This window comes from Sardina pilchardus, chromosome 3, assembly GCF_963854185.1.
Source record: "Sardina pilchardus chromosome 3, fSarPil1.1, whole genome shotgun sequence".
In the NCBI taxonomy this organism is placed as follows: Eukaryota; Metazoa; Chordata; class Actinopteri; order Clupeiformes; family Clupeidae; genus Sardina; species Sardina pilchardus.
The window spans coordinates 28136971-28161154 of NC_084996.1; the positions used below are offsets into that span (position 1 = coordinate 28136971).

General features: G+C 44.6%; 1 protein-coding gene across 2 annotated transcripts; it reads right to left on the reverse strand.

Annotated features, from left to right (window-relative positions):
- Positions 1 to 7117: 7117 nt before the first annotated feature.
- Positions 7118 to 24181, reverse strand: LOC134076207 (cytoplasmic phosphatidylinositol transfer protein 1-like). 2 transcript variants are annotated; one of them, XM_062531212.1, is made up of 7 exons: positions 23785 to 24181; positions 22656 to 22727; positions 22267 to 22362; positions 21109 to 21264; positions 16543 to 16606; positions 8055 to 8151; positions 7118 to 7486 (listed from the first exon to the last, which is right to left on the reverse strand). In XM_062531212.1, exons 1-6 carry the CDS (start codon positions 23884 to 23886, stop codon positions 8069 to 8071), a joined length of 573 nt encoding a protein of 190 aa, XP_062387196.1. In that variant the 5' UTR covers positions 23887 to 24181; the 3' UTR covers positions 7118 to 7486; positions 8055 to 8068. The 2 variants fall into 2 exon arrangements, with proteins under 2 accessions (XP_062387196.1, XP_062387195.1); XM_062531211.1 differs by having other exon boundaries at positions 7118 to 7491.
- Positions 24182 to 24184: the final 3 nt, after the last annotated feature.

Sequence of the window (24184 nt, forward strand, 5' to 3'; positions counted from 1 at the left end):
CAGCAGCCTACTCTGGGGGCCGGGCTCTTCACAGTGCAGAGGGTGGCTGGGTCCGGCCCTATCATTATCTTCCAGCGAGTTTATTACATTTAATAGAGCCTCCCTCTGTCCCTGCTCAGATAACCCACGTTTAAGAGCCAGGTCGATTCAGCTGCTCCCTCTCTCTCTCTCTCTTTCTCTCCCTCTGTGTGTCTCTCTCTCTTTTTTTTTCTTTTTTTTTTTTAAAAAAGGTCCAAATGGCTAAGCCTGTGAATTCTCTTTTGTTGAAAGTGGTTCCACTCTTTCTCTCTGCGGAAACAAAGGTTTGACATTGCACATTATAAAAAAGACTACAATTAGACTCCTCTGACCCTCCTGGCAAACTAGAGGGAGAGAGAGACCAAGAGCTGGGGACGAACCTGAGGAGAGCAGCTGTAGACAGACAAAGAGGAAGAATGGGGAAAGTGAGGCTCAGAGTGCACAAGAGAGATAGACAGTTACAAAGTCAGATAGACAGAAACATAGACAGTTACAAAGACACGACAGACAGACAGTAGACACAAAGACATAGACAGTCACAAAGACAGACACATACACAGTCACAAACAGACAGACAGTACAGACACAGAGACAGTCACAAAGAAAGATGGACAGACTCATAGACACATAGACAGTCACAAACAGACAGACAGAACAGACACAGAGACAGTCACAAAGAAAGACAGACAGACACAAAGACACACAGACAGTTACAAAGTCAGACAGACAGACAGACACAAAAACAGACAGTACAGACAGACATAGAGACAGTCACAAAGAAAGACAGACAAGCACAAAGACAGTCACAAAAGTCAGACAGACAGACAGACCACGTATGAGTCCTAAGAAGAATCCAGCTGCCAAATGCTTGAAGACTCCACTTAATAATTTGGCAAACCATTTTCCCCAAACCATTATAAAAGTCTAGCAGCGGGCATATTAAAGCAGTAGGATGCAATAATGCGGTGGTAAATTATGCATAGTCTGTTATACGTACTACTGTATGATAAACAACCCTCATGAAATATTTAACCAGCTCCAGCCAGACACTCACCCTTCCTATTCTTCTTCACAAATAACTCCCACTTCCTGTGGAGGCTAAGGCAACCCCTGCCACAACATTTGTCACCTGGAACATGCTGCGCTGTGCGTTTGCCTAAAGAGAAACGAATGAAGAGAATTGAGAAAGAGAGAGAGAGAGATGGAGTGAGAGAGAAAGAGAGAGGTGGAGAGAGAATCTATAAGAGACTAGGACAGAGGGTGAAGAGAGTGAAAGAAAAGCACAGTGCTAAATGTTTTGCTTCAAAATTCATAAAGCGCATTACTGAATGAGATGGAGCGTGAAAGGATTCCATCCACTGAACACACACGCACACACACACACACACACACACACACACACACACTTACACACACACGACAGACACATACACACTCATAGGCTACACTGGCTCAGAGCATGCAGAGGCCTGACTGCTGTTATGTGCCCTCATTTAATTGCATGTTTCCATGGTTACTGGCACACTGAAAAAAAAAGACAACAAACAGAAAAACAACAACACTATAAGCAATAAAACTATAAATATGAAGGCCTGAATCATAGCGCAGACATCAAAAACAAAATAACACAAAGTAAAGAAACCTTGGGGGAAAAAAAGTTGTCTGCTTTTGAAATTGAAGACAGGATGTGTTGACAATTAAGAGTCAAAGGATTGTTTTTTTCTTCTTCTTCTTTTTGCAGGAAAACTTGGCTTAGTCACCAAGGAGACTAGTTATATTTTTAGTCGCATCGCCTCTGGTGTTTTACAAACATGTTCCTTCTGAAACCAATTTTCTCGTTCAGAAATCCTGGCAGGTCAGTGTCGTTCAGCCGGTGGTGAATCACAACTGCGGCGGCGTCAACCGCGGCCCCAGCCATGGAGAATTACATCTCGCCGGTCAAACCGCAGAGCGAACCTAAGATCTCACTGCGCTGAGCAGGCTTTTCATATCTGAAATCTCCCCACCCCCCCCACCCCAGTGAGCCTCACAACACAACACAACACCGCAGCACAGCAGCACAGCAGCACAGCACAGCCCAGCGCCCTGGTTCAGTGCTCTGTTTACTCTGCTTACGGCTCTGGGAAAATATGGCATTAACGTCCACACATACTGACAACGGTGCATTTCATTTCCACTTCCTACTATTTTTTTTAAAAATTCCTTCTCTGCCTATTTTTTATTTATTTATTTATTCATTTTGGAGAGACATGAAAACGTGGCCCAGATGCGCTGGCTAGGCCTTGGTGCTGTTGCTGCTAGGGGGGGGGGGGGGGGGATTGTAGGGAGAAGAGAGGAGAGGAGAGGAGAGGCTGCCTTGGCTCTGCGTTCAAACAACACACTCTGTGGCCACTCCAGGCTGTCAGGTAGAGATGGCTCCAGCGTAAGATGTCAAAGTCACGTCACGTGGCCTGGGGTGATGCCATTGGCTGAGCCGCGGGAAGTGCTGACCATAGAATAAATGATGAGCAACAGCGATTCTAGCCGTCAGACGAATGGATCCATTGCTCTGAGCTTCCACCTCTCCCTCTCTGTTGCTCTCTCTCTCCCTCTATCTCTCTCTCTCTCTCTTCCTCCTGTTCCTCCTGCTCCCTCTCTCCACATCCATCTTTTGTCTCTGAAGACTTTGCTCTATGAAGTGCACACCTCCAAACATAATGTCAAAGACAATACCCCTGTCACAGGCCTGCCATCTGTCTCATATTTACACAGAGCCTGCAAGGGGACCCAGGAAAGCAGGTACATCCCTTCCCTCCACCCCAACCCACCCACCCCACCGCCCCCCCCCCCCCCCATCCACCCCACTCACCAGCATCAATAAACAACTCATAATCAGAGGCTTTTACAGAAAACAGGGACATAACAGTCAGGGCAGGTTCATTAATGTTTATGGATTATGTTTACTTTACTTACTGCCAATTTAAATGAAGGCTATCCATTTTAAATGCAAATAAGGTCCCCATCATGAGTGTAAATTCTTGAGCGGTAATGCTAGTTCAGTGCATGGCATCTCTGAAAAAGATGTGTCAGAATGGCTGATTGTGATCTGCATTCTAAATAAACAGAAAGGTTATGGAAAGATGGAGCAGAATAGAAATGAAGATTAGGTGCATCTGAAGGTACTTCAGTCACACACCCCTCTACCACCAACTCTCTCTCTCTCTCTCTCTCTATCTCTCTCTCTCTCTCTCTCTCTCTCTCCACAAGTCCCACTTACTCTGAGATATTGACAGCGATCATTTTTTCTCACTTCAATTTTAACAAGCTTTCTGTGGGAGAGGAGGGGGGGGGGGGGGGGGGGGGATACACGTCATAACCACATGCGACACATACAGTAGAACGCAGCAGACAATGTGTCTGCCCTTAAAAGCTTTCTAATAAAACCCCCCCTTTGTAGGGAGCCTGGGCTACAGCCAAAGAGACAGAGGAACAAAAAAAGAGAAAGAAATACGGACTCAAGGCCAAGGTCAAGCCTAGAGTCCGTAACTCAATTATCTGTTGGTGGAGATACAATCAGGGAGAGACAAGCAGTTATTAGGGGTTTCCGCGTACGGGAGAGAAGGAGTCAATCCGTCTGGTGACAGTACAATTCCTCGAGCACGGATCAGCTTCACTCGTGAGCCGCTATGATGGGCAGTTTTGCTGGAATAGGCCACCGAGACACACAGGCTTCTCCAACAGGAGTGCATTTATGGGACTGACCATCTCAAGTAAACATTTCTGGATCATGGGAAATTGTAGCCAGGCTGACACCAAACCGATTTTCAATTGAGATTGAGAATTGGTCCGGGGACCCTTCGTTTACTCTGGATTTCCAACGGGGTGTGACAAGCAGTGAAATTAAACTTAAATTGGAACATTAAAAATATTTTTGGAGATACAGCAGACACGTGCGCGGCTATATTAAGTGTTAAACTGCACTGCTAACCATACTCTTCTGTCATCATATAAATCGTGCCACACGAGGCTGTGATTGGTTCCTGGGTTTTTGGTGATGAGGAATTGGGCTTGAACAGGAAGACAGCCTGGCGGATCTGCGTAGCACATTCAGACACACTCAGATTTGTCTGAGTTCACCAAGGCTGGGGATATGCAGGCAATTGAATGGAACTGGCAAGAGAAAGTGGAAGATTCCTTAGATGATGTTGATTTTGTTACGTTATGTTATGTGTTGTCTGATGTCTATATACAGAAATGTTCTCTCTGTTCAAGCCAGCAGAGTATGTGTGTTGATGAGTGCTAGAGAAACGTGGGCTCATTTCAACTGAGCAGGTTATTTCACGGTTTTGTTGCAGGAGATGCAGCTCAATAATAAACTAATTATTTTTACAAGACAAAAGAGTTGATCCTTGAGTTTCCAAAACAAAATCGTTGTTTATTCAACTTGAGATGTAATCTTGACTTAAGTGTTCTCTTAGGGTATTTAAAGTCGTTCCCAGAATAGAAACACAATATTAAAGAACCAAAGACTGGCAATGATCACTGAATTGCCACATCTAACGTGTCACATTTCAAAGAACTTATAGAGGATATATTTGGAGCGGTCCCTGGTGTATATTTTCCTGGACGTGAAAAGAAAGCTCTCCTCTGGTGTTAAGAAATCATTGTTTTGGACAGCCTGATGAATTTGTTGAGCAGTCATTGCGTTTTAAACTGGAGAATGCACTGACCCGGAGACTAAAGAATTGGGCCGGGCCCACATAAATTTGCATCTGCGAGCGAAAAGCAATCAATCGTGTCAATGGCCCTCTTGTCACTACGCAGGTAGAGCCCACCACACCACCACCACCACCACCGCCACCGCCGCTACAACAACAACAACAACAACAACATCCACCACTTTCCTTTCTCCTTTCCCCTTTCCCTCCCCTAAAGCTCGCTTATTTGGTAAGATCAAGGTCACTGGCTTTCTATTTATTCTATATTAGAGGGCCATTGTCAGAGTGTCTTGGCCCTTCCCAGCTCCCAACTGATGCACAATGACCCGACTAGTCTTCCTGGTGGGAGAGCGAGCAGCAAACCAAATTGCCTTGTTGACACGGCTCGCGCAAACGCTTAAATTGCAGCGGACAGATAGGACACTGGTCCTTGGTGGACACAATTAGCAGTGTGGGGGCATTGCTTCCTTTTTCCGCGGCCCCCAAAAGAACTCTCCGTCCCTCCTCTGAGGGATGACTTATCAGGCTGTGGTGCCTGTGGGCTACTGATAAGGACAATCAAGCCAGATGTGGCACACTGGAACGCACTTCATTCATCTCCAGCGGGAGCTTTCTTCCCTCCTCCTCCTCCTCCTCCTCTCCTCCGTTTCTCTCCTTCTCCATCACAGCAGCTTTATCTCCTGTGCACACCCCCCACCCCTACACCCCCCCCTGCTCCCACCCCCGCACACACACACTTCGCCATCCCTCTGGCTCTGTCAATATTCTGCAAATATGGCCGCCGTTTGGGTATGTAACAAAAAATGATTGGCATCAAAATGCAAACGGCGCACAGAATCCTCCCTCCCTCCTCCCAAACCCGAGTTAATCAGAAGGGACTGTGTGTTGGTGCACGACAAACACAGTCGTGGATCTTCATGGAGGAAGATCCTCACAAAGTGCTGATACAAAACGATGAAGAGTTAGAGAATGGCTGGAGGAACAACAACAGTAGACTAGGCTGAAAAAAGGAGACGCGCATGAGAGAAGCTAGAGAGACAAAGCTAGGCAACAGAGCAAGGGATAGAGAATGGATGGATAGGGATTGAGAGAGAAAGAGAGAGAGAGAGAGAGAGAGAGAGAGAGAGCGCAAAACTGACTTCTTGAACATGGATGGACGCGCCTCTTTGTGCTGCCGTGGTGATGTGATGTCAACAATGCCTGAGCCTCTCTCTGGCAGGTGAAGATGACAACGCAGACATTATGCCCGTTCGCCTGCAGGCAAGCACACTCTCGCATCTCCCTTCAAACACACACACCGCTCAAACATAAAGAGGAAAACAAGGGCAATGTCAACACACATCCTCAACTTCCGTGTACTGCTTTCCATCAATATGATGTTTGCTTCGGAGAGCGCTTCTTTGCCAACAATGTGCTTATGGGCAAAAAATAGAGCAGTCACCACTCCAAGAGAAAGGCATTGTTTCTTTCTTTCTTTTTTGTACATGATTACCGTCAAATGTGCCAATCAGAGCCAGAACAAAGCGACAGGTACAACAGCTAATAAACCAGAGAGTTGAGACCTCCTCGTAGCATGTAAACAAAATCAAAAAGCTACACAAATGAGGAGGAAAATTCCTTTTTAACAGTGAATACTTCAATCTTCATAGGCCTCCTGCTGTGGTTTTGAAATGACCTGACATTAAAAAATAAATCCAGGAACTGATCATGACATTTTAAGCATATTACCAGAGAATGGAAGCCAACCAAAACATGAATATTCCATTTATTCTTTGTCCACCATAAGGGTGCCCCCCCTGTCCAGTCATGCAAGGCATGAAATTAATAACATTCAAATCAGCAGGCACGGGGCTGTGTGTGTGTGTGTGTGTGTGTGTGTGTGTGTATATGTGTATATGCGTGTGTGTGTGTGTGTGTGTCTGGTTGTGTGTGTGTGTGTGGTGGGGGGATGAGGGAGGAGGGGAAGGGGGGCATCGTGCATGTTCAGAGATCCTCTGTTTCGGTCCCTTGAGGCTGTTTATTCCGAAACGATATTTCACAGGGAAAAGCCAACAACAGAGCAGTCTTAATGACCAGGCCGCGCCGGGGATGTGGAAGTCGGCCATTCATTTGAAAATGTCCCCACCAATATGCAGGCACCTCACTGCTCATGGACATAATAAAACACACATCCATCTGCACTTCTGAGGGGTGTGTGTGTGTGTGTGTGTGTGTGTGTAGGGAGGTCCGTGTTAATCATCCTCACTCATAGGCATTACACATGCAAAGCACACACACACACACACACACACACACACACACTTACACTTCATAACATCAATATGGAGAGAAATGTGACATAAAAATAACAATCAAAAAAAGAATCACAGCAGTCTTGGCAATTTCATTCTTTTTTTTTGCTCATTTATTTATACAACCTAGCAGACAGGACAGAGAGAACAAAACAGATGGGGCCAGTAAGAAAGCCTGGTTCTGTCCAGGAGGGCTCTTTTGGTCTGGAGGAATGTACTAGAAGCAGCAGGAGAATGGGGGGGGGGGGGGGGTGATGAGGGAAGATGCAGTCCAGTTACCCCCCCACCACACCACATGCCCCACCAGGCTCGCCTCTACCAGTAGTCTGCCCCAAGCCACCACCACCACCACCAGCTCGAGCAGGAATGTCTGGGGGTGAGGGCAGGCCTCTAGAGGACCGAGCCTCAGCGTCGGCCGAGAGAGAGAGAGAGGTCTGCTGTCCGTGGCTCAGGTTCTCCTCACCTACACCATTAGTTGGACTGCGCTGAAAAGACACAACACACACACACACACACACACACACACAAACAGAGAGAGAGGGTGAGGTGATTTTCAACACAAAGTGTTTGTGTCACGCCACACGGCTGCGTGGATGCTAGGGTGAGGATCAGGAAGCCAGATCGCGGCTCGGTCGGCAGGGATGGCGGCTGCATCAGTGGATCAGATCTGTCTCGCTAACAGCAGGAAAGTGCATCCTGAGGGCTTTGCTTTTTTAAAGTGGGCTTTTACTGAGCTGAAGTGAAACCCTGCAGAGTGGAAAAGAGAGGGAGCGTTGCGTTCAGCTTTTTAGCTCTATCCACTGGATGGCACTGTTAGTTCAATGACAGACACACACACACACACACACACACACACACACACACGCAGACACACACGCAGACACACACGCACGCACACACAAAAAAGCCACACACACACACACACACACACACACACGCATCCACAGAACTACTATAACCTGCACCAAGTTGAAATTCCAGCCTGAGACCATTACATATCCATCCATATTAAACATAGTACTACTACTAATGATAAAACAATGCTTACATGTGGGCGAGTGATTACGTCTCTCTGCATCCGATCTTCTGATTCGTGGCTACATGCATGTCATCCTCAAACCTCCGCACATCTTCCAGGGTCATAGCTGCAAAACAGGACACAAACTGATCGTACAATGCGCTTTATGTTTACACTTGTATCAAACGGATGGGGCAGCGGTTGTTCAGTGGCTAAGGAACTGGGCTAGCAGGTGGCCAGAAGCACCTAACACCAAGAGGGACTGTTTGTGTAATGGGCCTACAGTATGTAAGGTGCCAGGATAAAAGAGTCAGCTAAATATATATGCAACACTTTATAACAACCACACACTAGGAAGCATTTGTTTAGTGTTTGAAAGCTGTTAGGTCGTGTTTTTTTATAATTTATAAAGCATTGCTACAACATTAAATCTCATCAGTAAGTAAACACAGTTATAAATGTTTTGTTATTGTAAATAAGCCCAAATGTGCTAATTGAATTTTCATAATTAGTTGACACATGAATGTTTCTAACTGAAATATTTCCCTTATTTGCCAGATCACTGATGGGAATTGATGTTAGAACAATGCTTTATAAATAACATCTGATAATTAGTTGCCACAATTAAGATCAGGTAGTTCTAACTAAGCACAGCAGAGGCCAGAGCTATAATGTGACAAATCCAATGAATAAAATGACAGTTGCAAACACCAGCAGGTGATATTTCTACAATTAAAATAGTCAATCAAATCCAGAGGTTGTCAACAGCTATTCAAGATGAACAGGTGAGGGGCTGTCAGAAACTCTACAGCAAACCCCAAAAGGATGCCTGTGCCAACTTGTGTTTAAAAATGAGCAACCACATCCATTTGGTAACCTTCTGCACAGAATATGCTATAATGAACACTCCTCTGTCTGCAAAATAAGTCAGCTTAAGCTTTTCTGTGTGACAGTAAACCCAATCCATCTGCTTCCCTTTAAGGCAATGTGTGTGTGTGTGTGTGTGTGTGTGTGTGTGTGTGTGTGTGGTGTGGTGTGGTGTGGTGTGTGTGTGTGTAAGACAGCGCTATACTCAGTGCCACACATCAGGATGGCAAGTGAAACATCTGATATTTTTTCCTCATCTCTCCCTCTCTAGCGTTTTCTTTTGTTCACTCTCTCTCTCTCTCTCTCACACACACACACACACACACACACACACACACAGAAACAGAATACTCTCAGACACTTTGATCTGAGACTTTCTGTGTGTGTGTGTGTGTGTGTGTGTGTGTGTGTGTGTGTGTGTGCGTGCGTGCGCCTAGGACTGTCAGAATGCAAATCTGTATGTATGCCATCCGGGGAAAGACAGGGGAGCCTACCGCCATGTCAGAATCTCCAATAAGAAGAGGAAGAGGAGGAGAAGGAAGAGGAGGAGGAGGAGGAGGAAGTCGGGAGGTTAAGGAAGCAGTGGAGAGAAGCACAAACAAGGGACGGGGGAGGGCGATCTGCCACACAGCGTTACCATTTATGAGGTCAGAGCCATTCCCCTGCCCGTGGCCCTGGAGCCAGTCGGAGGCGCCCTGACCTACATCTCCACGCCAGCCGGCCAGCGAGCGAGCGAGAGACACATACACACACACACACACCGAGCCAGCAGCAGACCTCTGCCTCCTGCGCCAGGGAGGGTGGAGGGTGGAGGGTGGAGGGGAGGCAGGAAGGGTGGGGGGTGAGGGTGGGGGTGGGAGAGGTGGAAGAGGGTGGGAGAGAAGGGAGAGATCGAGGGCTTCTCCAGGCCAAGCAGTCGCATCGCCTTACGCTCATAAATATCTGTTGACAAGCTGAAAACAAGCGCAACTTTCCCATGGCTCATGTTCGCCGGCCTCCACACCCCCACCCCCCCTTCCACATGCAAGCATTCCCACACACACACACACACACACAAGCATGCACCACCTTCATCACAACCCCCACTAACTCCAACGTCACTGAAGCACTGGCCACTGACTGCTCTGCAAAGGCACGTGTGTGTCACACATCCACACTCAAACTCATAAACTCATGCACTCATATACACACACACACACACACACACACAGTGCAGACTTTCTAATGACGAAACACAGCACTCAAAGGATCTCCCATAGAAATGTATGGGGTTGGTTTGTAACACAAATTTGACAGTTGTCTACACATATCCTGACCATAGACTGTATATATACAGTCTATGATCCTGACCCTTCCGCCGGCAAAAGTTGAATACATGTGCCAATCATGTGGTATGTTGGGAATACATTGCGCCAATCATGTGCTGTGATCTCACAGCTGGAGCAAAGTTGGTCGTCGTGACGCCTAGCGCAAGCGCAGTTCTGCCCAAAATAGATGCCCCATCAGTGCCCAGAATGCGTTGCAATAATATATAATACATATGTATAATACTTGCACAAAAAGGACTTTGCTTAGCGCCTCAGTCTGTGTAGCCCTTTATCTATCTCTCTCTCTCTTACACATACACACACAGAGTCTGTGTAGCCCTTCACTCCTCTCTAACTCTCTCTCTCTCACACACACACACAAACAAACATGTTCAAACTCTCACACACACTTTGTGCCTTTTTATACTCCCCTTACATACACACACATCCTAAGTCTGTGTACCCCATACATACCCCTCTCTAACTCTCTATCTCTCTCTCAAACACACAAACACACAAACCCTGAGTCTGTGTACCCCTTCACACCCCTCTCTCTCTCTCTCCCACACACACACTCTCTCTCTTTCTCTCTCTCTATCAGCCTGTTTCTTATCTTCCCCAGGCGCTGATTACAGGGCTGCTCACTCTTCTCCCGTTCCATCGCTCACGCTCCGGCCTCTCCATCAGGCCCACCATACATCACCTTTCTTCCCACCGAGTCAAGATGCCACCGTATAATCACAAAGCTGCGTGCGCACGCACACACACACACACACACACACGCACTGTCACAGGCACACACACTCTCACACACTCGCTCCAACGGCTGACGGCAGGAGACCCTGACTTCCTCGGGCCCCTTCACAGAGGCATACACACACAAGTGCAAAAGCATCGGGGGAGAGAGGGGGAGGGAGAGAGGGAGAGAGATAGAGAGAGTCGGCCTCGCTTTCTTTTCACAAACCGATGATCGATGTCAATGGGACGCTGGATAATGACAGAGCCGCACTGTTAAAAAGCGCTTGACAGAGAGAGAGAGAGAGTGCCGGGGAGAATAGGAGACCCTGGGCGCTCACACAAGGGCCAGTCCACCTCGGCCGGCCCTAAAGACGAGCCCTTACCTCCAGGTTGTCTGGTTCATCTCGGGCCAGATCACGCTCCGCTCACACGGCGAGACGGAACAGGACGTGACCAGACGAGACAAAGCTGTTTTTACGAGGCCGTTTTGTCTGTGTGTAAAGGGCGTGTTTCCGACAGTTAAGAGTTTCCAATGTTTTCATGTTTTGTCTTTGTAAAAACCTGCAGCTTTTAAGAGGACCGTATTCAAATATAGAATTTAATCAACTATGCAAATGTAAAAATCATTCAACTCTGAATCCAGATTGGCATTATTGATATCCTTCCATGGAAAAAGAAAAACCCTCCAACTGTTTGAACCTGAGAAACTGGCATTATTACCAATTAGACTTTGACTCCACAGAATATTTTGACTACAGTAATTTCCCGTGTATAGGCATTGTATACAATCCGCAGGACAGTGCTTTATGCAAGTTAAAAGGAACAAAACCAAATCAATACCATATTGTCTGCCCTCATGTATTAGCCTCATAGCTGAAGACATTTTGCAAAATCAATGTATAAGCCGTGGCTAATAGTCGGGTAATTACGGTAATAAAACAAATGGCATGGACAAAATAATGGTACCCTTCACCTAACTCTATGTTGCACTTTAGAGGCAATTACTTCCAACAAAATTGGTTTCTGTAGCTCAAAGACTTCTGCATCTGTAAGTAGTTTCGCCAACTGCTCCGTCTCAGATTTGAAGGGTGCCTTCAGCAGAGCGCATGAGTTCACCTTTTTCAATGGGATTTAGGTGTGGACTCAGCAGGCCAATTTAGAATACAGAATTTGTGACTTAGCCATTCCTTGGTGCTTTTAACTATGAGTTTTTGGGCATTATCCAGGGTTCCCACAGTAGGTCAAATGTACAATACCACGACTTCTCCCTGACTTCTCCCTGACAAATCACTGAATTTCCACCATTTACTATACTATACCGACCAATGACTTCAGAGCAGCCACGTAGCATTAAAGAATCTTTGACTTTTTTGAGACCGGGAGATGAATAAAATGGGCATCGAATAAACAAAGTTGGGCTACTCAAGCAAGCAGTAAAGCTCATAACCAGATGAAGAGCTCTTTTACAAAACGCTATCAATACATTTTTGAAAACATTAAAAAAGTCATGTTATTTAATTGTGTATTTCAGGCAATATCAATAAAAAAAAATGCAGTTGTTTTGTTTTGATTGAGTAAAGATAGATCAACTAAACACTTTAACTGAACTCAGGGTCAGATGCAGAAAAGTGGCACCAACACATAACCAAGTCTCCTCCATTTTTCAAAACAAATATGGTGTTTTTTCTTGGACACATTCATTTTTTTTGTCTGTGAGCAAAAAGCTCCAGCTTTGTCTCATCAGTCGAAAGGACATTTCCCCAGACGGATTGTACTCAATCAATATGCATTTTCGCCATTTTCAGTCTGGATATTTTGTCTTTAAAAAAAACCAAAAAAAACAGCAGCGATGAGTGATGTGACCAATGTGGTGATCAGACAGTAATGTAACTTGACATTGGAGTTCACCCTCTATGGCTCTTTATCTTCAAATTTTCACTTTGCTTCTGTCTAGAGTACATTTGTCTTGCAGCCATGTTCAGCAAGGTTGGCCAGAGTCCCTTAAACTGGTTAATGAAAATAGTGTTGCTTGGAGATGTTCTGATAGCCTTTACATGCTTGTCTATAATTTTCTTTCTAATATCCTCCGGCAACTATTTCCTTTGATTCCTCTGGTCCACGTTCATTTACGTGCAAACAATGATACGTTCCTATACTACGTTGTAGGGCATCAACAAATTCAGCCATGACTGTACTCCATGGCTATTTCTACTACCACAGCTACTATGCTTCACAGCATCTTACTAATCTTATCCAGTTACAAATGAAACCACAAGGGCAAGACCATACAGAGAGAATGGTATGGCAATTACAACTGGCCAAGAGCATGGTATGACCAAGGCTATTGAAACACTTTAGCAATACATGATCTGGAAATAGGGTACGGACAACAGCGAGGTAATGTCAAGAGCCCTATTTCCATGGCAGAGTGTTCTACACACTCACACATGAATATCCACTTCTGAAGGAGGAGGTCTATTTCTGTTCATGCAGAATGAAAAACGTGGAGTGTGGCTTGTCACCAATGAGCTCACGTGAAGCAGAACGTAAATAGGAAGACACGTTAATTATAGAACTCTCTTAGCCAATCTCCAACAAGTAGTTAAGGCCATTGTATTACCGACTTGTGCATCAGCTGATAGAAAAATAGTAAAGCAAGGGGGTTCTGTGCACCAAGCAGGGTGTCAGCTGCAAGGATTGCTTGATGATATGTTATGCTTTGAAAACCTACCATTCACTAAGCTTGGCACTACTTGCATTTGTTTGCATGTATGTGTGTGTGTGTGTGTGTGTGTGTGTACTGATATTTACACAGATCTAACTTCATTACTGACGTTTTTAGCCATCGTGTGGTTCAGGATAACCACACTTTTAGATGGTAACGTCAACTCTAGGGGTGGGAATTGGCAAAAAAAAATAAGATTCGATACTATTGCGATATTTGGGCCACAATTCGATAATATTGCGATTCTTAACATATTGCGATACACCAAGTATTGCAATTCGATTTTGCGATATATTGCTATTCATGTCTCTCATATTATTCTAAGTCATTACAAAAATTTAGGAAAATAACACTGTTCAACTCACTTTGCAATGGCATGGTGCATGTCAATGTCCTTACTATTCACTTTTTGTTGAAAACCAAAATACACCCACCTTTTTCGATGTGAAAGTAGTGTAGAGTGTCGTGTATAACAGGTTGTGATTGTGAAGCCATTTTCATTTATTATTGCTGTTGAATGCACAATGAAACACCACAACACGTGCCCCCCTTATAAGCATAATAAGCTCATTTAATGTGATCAGAGTAAACCCTGAGTAAAATCGACTCAAATAAAAGTAAAATGGATAATTAAATTATATAATTAAGTATTGTGATACTTTGAGCTACAAGTATCGATTTAATTGTGTGCACAAAATATCGCGATACTGAACAGAATCGATTTTTTCCCCCACCACTAGTCAACTCCACTCAATCTATTTCCTCAGTAATCAAGTCCACAGCTGCGTGTTAAAATGCAAATCTTCCATTTGAAGTACTTCTATTGTGGAAGTAGTCTACTCTGATAGCTAATGCTAAAAGAATTGCCACAAAATCATTCCACATCAATAATAGGTCTACTGCAGCCCAATTCCAGGACACTATTAAGAACACAGACGCATTGCACTGTGCATAACACAGAGGTTTATAACAAAGAAGTTTCACTGGGTGCGCATTTCCAGAGAACTTATTACTCAACGTATCAAATCAATGAATCATTAGCTTTGGCAGGTGTTTGTAAGTGTTTGTGTATAAGTAGTGTGTGTGTGTGTGTGTGTGTGTGTGTGTGTGTTAGTTCACCCTTTGAATCACCCAGTTTGACTCAAGTCCAGGCAGAGCAGCAGCAGCAGGAGGCCCAGTGAATCACAGCGCCACTAGCAGTCGTCTCCAAACGCACAGACAGATAAAGCAGCAGTGACGACTGACGAGACAGACACGGCACCTCCCCTTGTCAGCCCTGAGATGCCCGTCAGGCCCAAAGATCAGAGAGTGCCCTCCAAACCCACCATTCCCAGTCACGAGGAAAATGAAGAGTTCAGATGCCAAACTCTCTAAATCTGTCTAACCACTTCCCTTTTAAAAGAGCATTTTTTTAATCATGCTACTATAGGTTTTTGCCTACAAATCAATATTTCAGACGATATTTCAGTATCTGAAGCTAAATTATTTGATTAACGTATACCATTTGAGGAAAGCATTCGCTTGCCTTGCCATCATTATTTAGTTTTTGACGGAGGTGGCGTTTAGAGGCTTTTGCATCTGAACTCCTCAAATAGTCTTCAATCATAACCCCTTTCTTTTCCTCTCTCGTCAACTGGCAGAACAAAACAAATGTTTTTTTTTTTTGTTGTTGTTGTTGTTTTTTGCTTCCCATCACCTACCCTTCCACTGCACAATATCAAATAAAACAAAAGATATATTGCAAAGAGAAAAAAAAGGTAATAAAAAAGCTTCTTCTGCACTATGATGATTTAAAACACTAAAAACGTCAACCCTTCTCGCACTGAGAGAAATCAAAGGAGGACAGCAGGACCATCACAGCCCACTTCATACTTTTTAACTGGGTTTCATTTGGACAGCAATATATGGAGACTTGGGGTTTCACAGGGAATCATGACAAGATTTTGGCACATCCTTGACTCAACAGCCAGTGAGGACCAGTTGGGAAAAGCATAGATGGCGCAGTAATATCGTAACAAAGGTTAGCACGTTTCTCCTTTTCTTTCCGAGAAGCACTTATCTTGAATAGCACAAGGCTCTCTTAAAACCACCCAGTGGAGTAGACGACCGCTTGCTCATTAACGATGCATTACCCAGTGCTAGGCCTGTGGTCCGCAGTAGAGCACAGAGGGTATCATGCAGGCACCACACGGAAGATAGTTTGATCTGTCTCACTTCTCAAATGCTGCAAATACGCACGTCCAGATTTAAGATCATAGAACAAGGATGAAAGCATTTGCCAAAAACTTCATATCCCAACACCTGAATTCGCCCTTCGCTCATGTGAAATCGGGAACATGTAAAGCTGCCTTGTAGCCCCACAGATTTCAAAAGGAAAAGCACAATATGTTTGACACACCTTGTGTTTGAGAGGGTTCCAAAATGTTCATGACTGAATAAATATCAATCTATTGGTCATGCACACAATTCCTTGCCAAGAACCTGCAATGTAGTCTAGAAACTCTAGTTTCAATATTGATACCAACCTTTACAATTCCTCCAAGGGAAGAGTCTATGACCAGAAACTGCAATTTACCTCATTCTAAAAACAGCAAACGCATTAAAATTTCAAATTTGATACACAGGGCACTTTGTCGCTTCCATTCATTTTGATGAATGGGGACAAAATCATCTTTATTCTCCTTGCTATATTATTATAATCATAATGCATACTGTTTTAGCTATGAACGTAATTGTGGCAACTGCGCAGGGAGATTTGAAAAACAGCTCATCTAGCGTCATGATTGTTTCAGGCGTCCCCACACCTGTGTGGTTTTCAGGGACCATAAAAGCTGTGATGAGACATTCAGAGGTGTTAGTCATTCAGATAGGGCTTACTTACAGTACCACTCATCCACCCAGGCAAACGCCTGCCGGTGTCCAACCAACAACACGTCCCTAATTACCTGGGAGAGAGAGAGAGAGAGAGGGAGGGAGAGGGAGAGAGAGAGAGAGAGAGAGAGAGAGAAAGAAAGAGTGAGTGAGTGAGAGAGTGAGGGAGCGAAAGAGTGAGAGGGAGAGAGAAAGAGGGAGCGAGTGAGAGAGAGAAAGAGAGAGAGAGGAAATGAAAGAGTGGGAGAGGAATGATGACCTTGAGTTAAAACCATTTTTTTTTCCCCCATCCGCAAAACTCCTGAGCACAAAAGGACAGGAGTTACAGTGCACACAGGCTATTATGACTCTATTGAAATGGGCAGACATTAGAGAGGAGATCAAAAGTAGCCAGACATGAAGGCCGAGGTGAGGGGTGAATGTGGGACTGGGACACAGGCTTTTGGGAGGTTCTGACTGTAAGGTGTTACCGGGACCTTCTCAGTTATCACAGGCCGAGAGGGAGGGTAAAATTGGGTGCAAATTAAATCTATGAATACCAATCTGTGAACTCCCTCTCGGTATGTGTTGAGGCCAGAACACCTCTTAAAGGTCTGCCAATCAACACTAAAACAGTAGTAATGCAGACATCACATGGTGTTAGATCCACATGTATACACACCCAGACAGTCCACTACACAGACAAACAAAGTCAGCCACAATACCCATGCTTAAACAGACCAAAAACACTCAAATAAATACAGAAATAGATAAATAATAAATGAGGAAGTGAAATACAGAAACACATAAACAGAAAGAAATGTGCATTATACACTCAGATGTAACGCACACACATACAAACAAATCCACAGACACAACCATCTATGGATCAAGCGACATACACACACACACGCACACGCACACGCACACGCACACGCACACGCACACGCACACGCACACGCACACACACACACCCACACCCACACCCACACCCTACCCCCCCACTCTCACACAAATACGCAAACACAGTCATAAATAAACGGTGCCATCCGGCAAGTGGCGGCATGGAGGACAGCCGGCTCCCGGGAGATATTTAACGGCAGAACAGAGCCCTCGAGTGCGCCGGGCAGATTAAGAGGCGGGCTTTTTTTACGACCCGACCCAGCGCGCCGCTTACGAGGGAATATAGTGGAAACCTGCCGCGCTTTCATCATATCGCCGCTGCAATAAGCAGCCCGGTTTAAAAACAAGTGTGTGTCTCGCTGTGTTCTGCTGGAGGGCTTTTCTCCTCCCGTAGTCCTCCAATGGGGTTGGGAGGGGTTGGGAAGGGAGGGGAGGGGAGGGGAGGTGGGTGTGTGTTGATGATAGGATGATATTTGGGTCAGGTCTTGAGTCTAGGCGTAGTCAAATACTCGTGATTCGACTAGTCGCATGGCACAAGAAAGGTCATGGATTCAGTTCCCACGGCTCAAGAGGGCATGTCGTCGGTGTACGGATAGAATATGGGTCAGGATTTAAAGACACTTGTATGGAACTGTAACACAACCTGTGGCTAAGCAGGTAGATAGACATTCGAGTCAAGGACTCCCCGATTACTTAAAAAAAACATCATACGCCTACCGTGCTTTTCTACAGGAATTACTACAGCAAATTTCAGATGAAAGCTACTATGACTAGCTTGCACCAACAAGGATTCCTATTTAACCTGACTTAAAATCAAGGTTCATCTTTAAATCCCATTGCGTGAAAATGTAAATTAACCTTTAATAATGCTTTTATAATTAAAGATCAATTCTTAAACGGTCCTTTAAATAATTTTCACAGCACACCTGGTTAACCTTTAGCCCTTTTGCTGCTATAAACTCATTTCAGAAAGGGGTTTTCTACATACATATGAGGTGAGGTTTAAATGAACACAAACACACACTATCGTACAGAAAAGCTGTATCACCTTGGGAGCTACCCTACTCATGATACACACAAACACTGCTGATGGATCACACTGCTGAAAGTACACACTAACTAACACATCCTCAAACACTAAGCCTCTTATGATATTTGCTATTGTTTATGGTTTATATTGCTATTCCCTCTAAAGTAGTCTGACCATTTTTGTAAAAAAATTTCACTGTTAAATTAATAATTGAATTGCTTTTATTTGTATGTCACTTTGGACAAACTGCACCTGCCAAATAACCATAACCATAAATAACCATAACCATAAATTCCGGCTTGTATTCTATGCCAGCACATATGCTATGGATAATTGTTTAGCAACAGGAAGGGCTACTATAGAGCATGTTCAGACCGTGTGTATTGAGAGGGCCAATGTCGTCAACACTGTGGCTCAGTAATCCAGGATCAACACATGACAACCCCTTCTGTGCTTTGCTTGGAATGCAGGCATCTCAAGGCCATCTGGTGGGGGGGGGGACAATGAACATCCCTACCATGCCTTTCTGAGGACAGCTCTCTCCAGCTCTCAAACGCCAGTGAAGAGACAGTACAGCGCACTGCGGCGAGAGGCCTCGTGGCCAGAGAGAGTGTTTTGGAGGAGAGAAAGGAACGCGTTTCCCTGGCTCGCAGGATGGGCTGCGAGCGAGCGAGCGAACAAAGCCAGAAGGCCCACAATCTTGACATTAGGTCATTGTTGCAGTGTCAGTGTTGTGCAACTGAGGCAAAGACTTGGACATGAGCCGGCAGAGAGTGAAGAGGAGGGATGAAGAACATCCCCACGAGGGCAGGAAGGTCAAGCTGCAGGGGCAAAACAAGCACTGCTGCCCCTGCTCAGAGACAGAGAAGGGTCTCCTGTTTGGAGACCCTTCACTGAGAACCATTCCGCTGCATAGTATGTGTAGGAGGCAACATTGAGGTTGAATGTTTTTTTTTTTTTTTAAGAAATCTCTGCAATTGAATTCTGAAGTAAAAAAAATCAAGATCTTCATGAGAACTTGAATGTAACTCCCTATTTAAAATATGGTTTCTTTACTGATTATAACAATTTGATCTATTGCTGTGATGTATAATGTTGACATAAACAGTAATCTTTTTAGTAATTTTACTGAATTAAAAGCGTGTCAGTTATTCAAGTTTTCATCTATAAATAACTACTAATTACAGTCACAGTTAATTGCCTTGGTTTCTTCCTTTATGTAACAAAAGATGCACCATTTAAATTCCACAGAACCAATTACTGTTCAAAAAGAAAGCATTTTTTTCTAATTGAATTACTCGTCCTATTGAAATACCTATAAATAGATCAGTTAAATAGCAAAATAGTTTATTCCCAGCAGTTGTTCTGTTTACACTAAACTTCAGTGAGAATAACATGCTGTTGTTGTTGACTCCTCATTAGCGTATCTTTTTTTTTTTTTTTTAAGTTGCAGTAGGTCCTTCTGCAGAGAAAGGCACCGCTGCCTGGGACGGTATGTTCAGACTTTCCCAGCAGGCGTTCAAGCTGTTTGTGACCCCCTGGTCCTCCTGAAACTTGTACTGAACCCATGTTTCTTCCTTTTTTATCACCTCTTATTTTGTCTTTAATGATGTTTGTTTGCATATTTTTCCATTAATCCATTGCCTATAATATTTTTCTAATTACTTGGTGTAGACTTTTCTATTTTTTTTATAATTTCTTCTTTAGTTGCACTAGTTACTTTCAACATGATTTGGTTTATGCCATAGCGGTAGATAAAACAGAGGCGACACTCCTATGGACCTCCATAGGAAAAAATGGCAGTGCTTTTTCCAGGCTGCTTCCACATTATGGGAGTTTTGGAACTATTAACAGCCAATCTCTTGGTCAGTAGTCAATGAGTTAATTGATTACTTCCTCCAGCATCCAGAAGTACATCCCACCCTCCTGCAATTCAGCCATTCAGCACAGGTTTTTTGGAACTTTTGATCGTGTGGCATCGACATCAAAGAGTGTTGTAACTCTCTTTCTATGGCTCTGATTTATGCCAGTCAGAAGCCGTTAACTGACTGAACGCCGGCTCATCCGCGGCTAGGTTTAACCAGCCATTGGTTAACATCCCGGAGGTTGACATCCCGGGTCCAGAGAGTAAAAGTCCTGCCATATAATCTTTCTACCTGTGCACTTAACACAGGTGATATCACTAATTATCTGATCTACCTGGCTGCTAATTAGGCTGAGCTGGTTACAGCTTTTGCATATGCCGGATGAACTGATACACAGCAAAGCTTCAAAGCGGAAAGTGTCTGGCGTTAGCGAGAGAAGGGCGAATTAGGCTGAGCTGGTTTACTGCATGGTTGGATCAAATACTTGCCAGGACTGTTACTTTCTGAACCTGGGCTGTCTGTCTCTACTGTAATGGCAGTTTTCTTTCACAAAAAGGAAGAAAGGAAATAAGCCATTGGTCTCAAGACAAGTAACATTGCCGCTGTGCATTCATTTACACTGGTCAATATGCCCCAGAACATCTAGATCTGTTAACAACAGATTATCAATCATCCTATTTCTAAAGCACACCTTACCTGGGGCCATATAATTGGGCTTTGGGTTTTCATGTTTGAACGGGCACTGCAGTAGTCAGAGAAAAACGTCTATAAACCATGCTGAGGAGTCAAGGGAACATACCTTGTGGCTGAACTGTTCTACCCGAGTCTGCAGGCCCCACACTTCAAACTGGACTCTCACCAGCTTGTAGGAACACATAATAGGGGAGCAGGTCTGTCTCCAGTCCTGCTGGAGTGGCCCTCGGCCGGTCTTCACAGAAGAGAAGCACCTCAAGTCCTTCAGGCCGAGTGGACGAAGGAGAAAGAGGAGAGCAGAGGTTAACAATCGCTGGGACTGAAGCACGTCCAGAGCTGGGAGGCCTGAAGTATCCGAGGTATCAAAAAAAAAAAAATCACTTATCATCCACAATCAAGACTGTGAAAAACACAGACTGCATAGACCATACAGAATATATTATTAGGGTAGGGAGCAAGGAGCTTAAAACAAGGCAGGGTTGCTGCTAGTCATAGCATGTTAATGTGGCTGAGCCACTGTGTGTGGAGAGATCTCTCTCAATGTGAGCTTCTAGCTCCTGTATTACAGTTCTAGTTGGATTCGGTGACAGATGTGATCGTCGTTCACATGCGGCTGAGCCTGCTACACGTCCGCGCGTTCAAGTATGCCGATTGTAATTCTTCCCCTCACACTTTTCCCTTACAGCCAGTGAGCCTCAAATCCTCTGCAGACACCTGAACACATCATGCGAGGAAGCGCAGGCTGATCCACTCCAGAGATTTACAGCCATCGTTATAGCAACACCTCCACCACCACCACCACCACCACCATGCTTACCTGACTGGTCTCAATAGGGACCCAGGAGTGATGGGAATGGGGGGCGGGGGGGTGGAGTGTGTGTGTGTGTGTGTGTGGGGGGGGGGGGGGTAAACGAAGCTAAGTCCCAGCTAAGTCGCCTCACCCAGGGAGAAAAGCAACACATGCTGGACTCTTTCCACTCTAATTAAAGCAGTGGGGCTCCCTTCAGACAGTGAATATCCACAACGCTTTTTTGATGATGAAGGCTTGGTCGTAAGATTGTGCATATTTGTGTGTGTGTGTGTGTGTGTGTGTGTGTGTTTTTGTGTTAGTGGGTATGCCTGTATGTGTGTGTGTGTGTGTGTGTGTGTGTGTGTGTGTGTGTGTGTGTGTGTGTGTGTGTGTGTGTGTGTGTGTGTGCGCGTGCCTGTGTATGTAAGCAAAAACACAGATTTCTTTTTTCCCCCCCTTTTTCATTAGTGATACCTCCGAGAGGTTGTAGTGCCTCTCAGGGAAGTCATCGTAGGCTATATCCAAGGCATCCACCTCCACTGCACAGCTGTCTTTTTCCAGGCCAAAAATCTGAGCAGGGAAAAGGATGAAAGTGTTGGCATAAAATGTGAGATATACAAGGGCCTCGGCGCCACAGTGATAAATTCATGCCTCATCTGAGGGCTGTGTATTTCTTAAGATCAGAAGATGAAGTCGGACATAAATATTCATGGGCCAGGTGTGACTGCTGCGGCACCACGAGCATTTCGGATAAACACTGATGCTTCCGCAGATACATTCAAATGAGTTCAAATGAGAAAGCTCCTATCTGGCCTCCGCTTCTGGGTTATCTCATCAAAACAACTCCAGACCGCTATACTTACATTGTCACTGGTTCCACGGTTGTTCTCGTATTTTGTCTCAATGTGGATGGAGAACTTTGGCAAAAAAGAACACTGGAGAACAAAAAAATAGACAGCAGTTAGTGAGCTTTACCTAAGTTAGTTAGCTTATTTCCAGACATCAGCTAACACTGGTGCAGATCTGGTCTTTGTCTAGCACAGACCTGCCAAATCGCATGGGTCTTCACAAACTATGATTCACAATGTCGGTACATAATCTATAATGTCGAACTAATAATGTTGTGTTGCAATTGCAGATAAGACACATATCAGGCATGGAAGAACATGAATGTTAGGCCCAGCAACTATCTGTGTTATTCACAGGTGAGGATTGGAACATCTATATCCATCAGAATGTGAAATATGGATTAGGCTTCATGTACAACCACACCTTGACCACATGACACATATTTTCCTCATCGTCTTGCCAGGCCTATTGGTGCATATGTCGGAACTATGGCACAAAGTAGTTGATTTCTAGTTACTGTAGATGATCCATTGTCTTTGTACTTGTACTCTGCACAATGACAAAGTTGAATCTAATCCCCTTATTTTACACACACATTACACAGTATGTTTCAGATGCCCACATACATGTGTGCAATTCTCTTACATATACAGTAAGCATCCTCCAGATTTCTGCAAAAAGAATGCATACATTATCTCACTCACCCACTCACTCACTTATAGAGAAAGAGAAAGAGAAAGAGAGTGAGAGAGTCCCATTTGGCTAAATGCTTTCATAGTAATGGTTCTCCCTTTCTCGGCAGAAACCCTATGTAATGTCATTACTGCTCACAGCTGGTGATGGGGGTGAACTGTAATTGCTTGTCATGACACGGCACTTCATGGACTGCATAAACATTTATAAGATCTCTGCGACACCCCACCCCACTGATTTATGGGCCAGCTTTGCAATCACGCTAAACATTTTGGCTGCCACTTAGCCACTCACACGATCTAGCGAGCAGGACGTGGACTTGGCGTGGCGTGCGAGCGGAAACATGCAGCACGTGGTATGGATGTGGTGTCGCATGACAAATACACACCGCGCGCCGTAAACAAGACAACAGTCTACAGCTCCACAATCTCCAGACAGACGCCAACTTACTGTGTATTCTGGATCAGGTTTGCCCCGAACATCAAGGCGAGGACAAATATGGGGTTGGGGGGGTTCATGGAAAAGAGACACAAGATAAGAGTGCGTAAGCATTTGGCATTCAAGAAACCTTCATCCACAGCAATTTACAGCTGAGCATCTGAGGCCAGACATTTCATAAGCTTCAACGGCAGGTAACGAAGCACATGGTACTGCTATTGCTGGCCCTGTCCTTTCTAGATCATGTGACCACATTTACTGCATGCTGTCAGTCCTTCTCACTTTCATTATGAATGTCATTACACCATTCAATTACTTTTAGTATCAATCATTCCACACAATGAACTGGATAATAAATCGCATTGTGTGAAAAATCTTAAAATATAACATCGCCGTAGCACACCACAAAATT